The following is a 2398-nucleotide window of genomic DNA, read 5'->3' on the forward strand; positions in this document are numbered from 1 at the left end:
GACAGAACTTCCAGGCGGGCGGGCGGGTCCTCCGGGAAGGGGGCGCAGGGGCTCCACCACACACAGCCGTCTTGCTGCGACAGCCAGAGCTGGGGACAGCGGCAGCCAGCTCACCGCCCTGGGCTTCTGCTGCCGGAAGCAGGACGGCCCCCGCCCCCCGGACAGCCAAGCTACCTACCTGAAAGTTACCCTTGTGGGTAGTGAAGAGGCCCTCAAACTCACTCTCAGGGCTCGGGATTCCAGGCCAGATCTTCTGCTTCAGAGACCTATCGAAATCCACAGAAAGAAGCTCTGGGACACAAGCCGCTGAATACTCATTCACCAGTCCCTCCCAGCACCCAGTCACAGAGGCACAGATAGAAACATCGGGAAGGTAGAGGAGTACATCATGGTCCGGGGAGCAGGGGCTTTGCCTGAAGCACAGCAAGGCCCTCCCGAAGGATAACCAGAACAGGGTTTTGAAGGATGCATAGGAGTTCAAAATATACTCGCTCATGCTCTGTCTAATCCTGGCCTAGGCTTTGCCTGGGGGTCCATGGGGTCAATTCCCTCATCACTCCTTCCCATGGTTCCCAATGTATTTGGAATAAAATCTAGGGCTGGAGGTATAGCTCAGTGGTAAAGCACATGCTCAGCACTTTTGTGCTTGATCCCCAACACAAAACAAGCAAATAAACAAAATCTAAATTCCTCCCCACAGCCCTGCAGATCTTCATGTCATCATTCACCACTTCCTCCTTACACACTGTTGTAACCAAATGGCTCTTCTTGCAGCTGCTCCAGTGTCCCAAATTCATTTCCACCCCAGGGCCTTTGCACTTGCTGTTTCTTGTCCCTGATTTTTGCACAGGTGCTTCCTCCCTCCCTCCAGGCTTTCGCTCCAGGGTTGCTGATTCCCACAGGCCTTCCCGGACTACCCCCATCATTTCTCCCGTGTTTGTTTCTATGACAACGCTCATTCCGATTTGTAATCGGTTCTCCCTTGGTTTCCTTATTTGCTTTGCTTGTCCGTCTCCCTGATTTGACTGAGATCCACCAGCTCAGGGACTCGTGGGGAGGGTCTACTTTGTTCTCCTCTCTCTTCCCAGTGCCTCAGCCATAGCTGGCACGCAATATGTATTCTCCAATCAAGTAAATGAGCAGGGCCTCAAGGGAGAGACAAGACCACCTAGCGGTCGAGGCAGAAGGAACTGTCCGTGCAGAGGCCTGGGGTGTGGATCGCCCTGGATGTGCTCGGAATGACACCCATCTCGAAACAGCTTAGATCGTAAAACACCCGACTGTGGGGGACTGGGAACCCCCAGCCCTTAAATGTTTCAACAGAGTTGGAGGCACTGGGAAAATGGGTGGATCCAAGAAGGCGCAGCCCCTGAGGTGGATGGGAAACCAGGTGCAAGTCCCCAAGCACGACTCGTCGCTGTGTGACCTTGGGCAGGGGCTCGCCCCTCTCTGAGCCTAGGTTTGCTAAGTGGAGGGCACAGGGAGGCTCCAGGGCGGCTCACCGTCGGTGGGACAGCAGGGCGAGCACGGCCAGCAGCAGCACGATGAGCACGAGGATGAGGGACAGCGTCAGGATGAGGGGGTCCAGGTCTGGGGGGCGGGCGGGAGGTCAGGTCAGCGGGCTTACCAGGTGTCCTGCCCCAGCTCCTCCTACCCGCGTCCTAGGGCCTCACCGCTAGCCGTCAGCAGTGACGCAGGCTCAGACCAGGCGCTCCAGAAGCCGCTGAAGCTGGGCTCGGCCATTCGAGCGCGAACCGCAAAGGTGTAGCGCGTGGCACCACGCAGATTGCTGAGCGCGCACTCGGTGCGGCCCTCCAGGATCTCCACCTGGGGACCGGCCGAGAGGAGGGGCGGTCAGAGGCACGCCTCTGGAGGGGCCCAGCCAATCAGAGAGAGGAAGGACAGCAGGCAGAGACCAATGAGAACAGGGAGCAGGAACCAAGAACGCTCATGGCCAATCAGAGCAAGGACTCCCAAAGCGAAGAGGGTCCCTGGACTATATAAGGATGGGTCAGGCGGGCGGGAGGTAGTCAGGTCCCGGAGTGTGGGCCTGACGTGTAGAGTAGGTTGACGTTCAGGTGCATGGGGGCCACGTGGACAAGACGGACGTGCCAGTGGGTGTGGCGTTGTCTCGGGCATGAAGGAAATAGAACGTGGGGCATCAGGGCCAAGGCCCTGGGGAAGGGACAGTAGGATCAGGCCTCACTCTCTGCGCTCCCCCTGCGCTGCTGCCAGCAGAGACGTCCACCTCGTAGCGGATGTGAGTCGTCATAGGTGCCCCAGGCGGTGGGAGCCAGCGAAGCATCACTTGGCCGCCCTCCTCAGCCCGCCGCGCCTGCAGCCCTGTGGGGGCGTCCAGGAGCACTGCAGACAGGGACAGGTCAGGCGCGTGGAGACC

At 59.0% G+C, this 2398-nt stretch overlaps 1 protein-coding gene across 1 annotated transcript in view; it reads right to left on the minus strand.

The window, feature by feature from the left end:
- The window catches only part of Epor (erythropoietin receptor), a 6569-nt gene that overhangs the window by 613 nt on the left and 3558 nt on the right, over positions 1–2398 (minus strand). Inside the window, exons 4-8 of the mRNA XM_010635052.2 lie at positions 2207–2364; positions 1674–1827; positions 1503–1590; positions 179–266; positions 4–89 (exon numbers count right to left, since the gene is read on the minus strand). Of these exons, the coding sequence (XP_010633354.1) occupies positions 4–89; positions 179–266; positions 1503–1590; positions 1674–1827; positions 2207–2364 (574 nt within the window). The remainder of the gene's footprint in view (positions 1–3; positions 90–178; positions 267–1502; positions 1591–1673; positions 1828–2206; positions 2365–2398) is intronic.

Source organism: Fukomys damarensis, unplaced genomic scaffold, assembly GCF_012274545.1.
Source record: "Fukomys damarensis isolate Sample0158 unplaced genomic scaffold, DMR_v1.0_HiC HiC_scaffold_37, whole genome shotgun sequence".
NCBI lineage: Eukaryota > Metazoa > Chordata > Mammalia > Rodentia > Bathyergidae > Fukomys > Fukomys damarensis.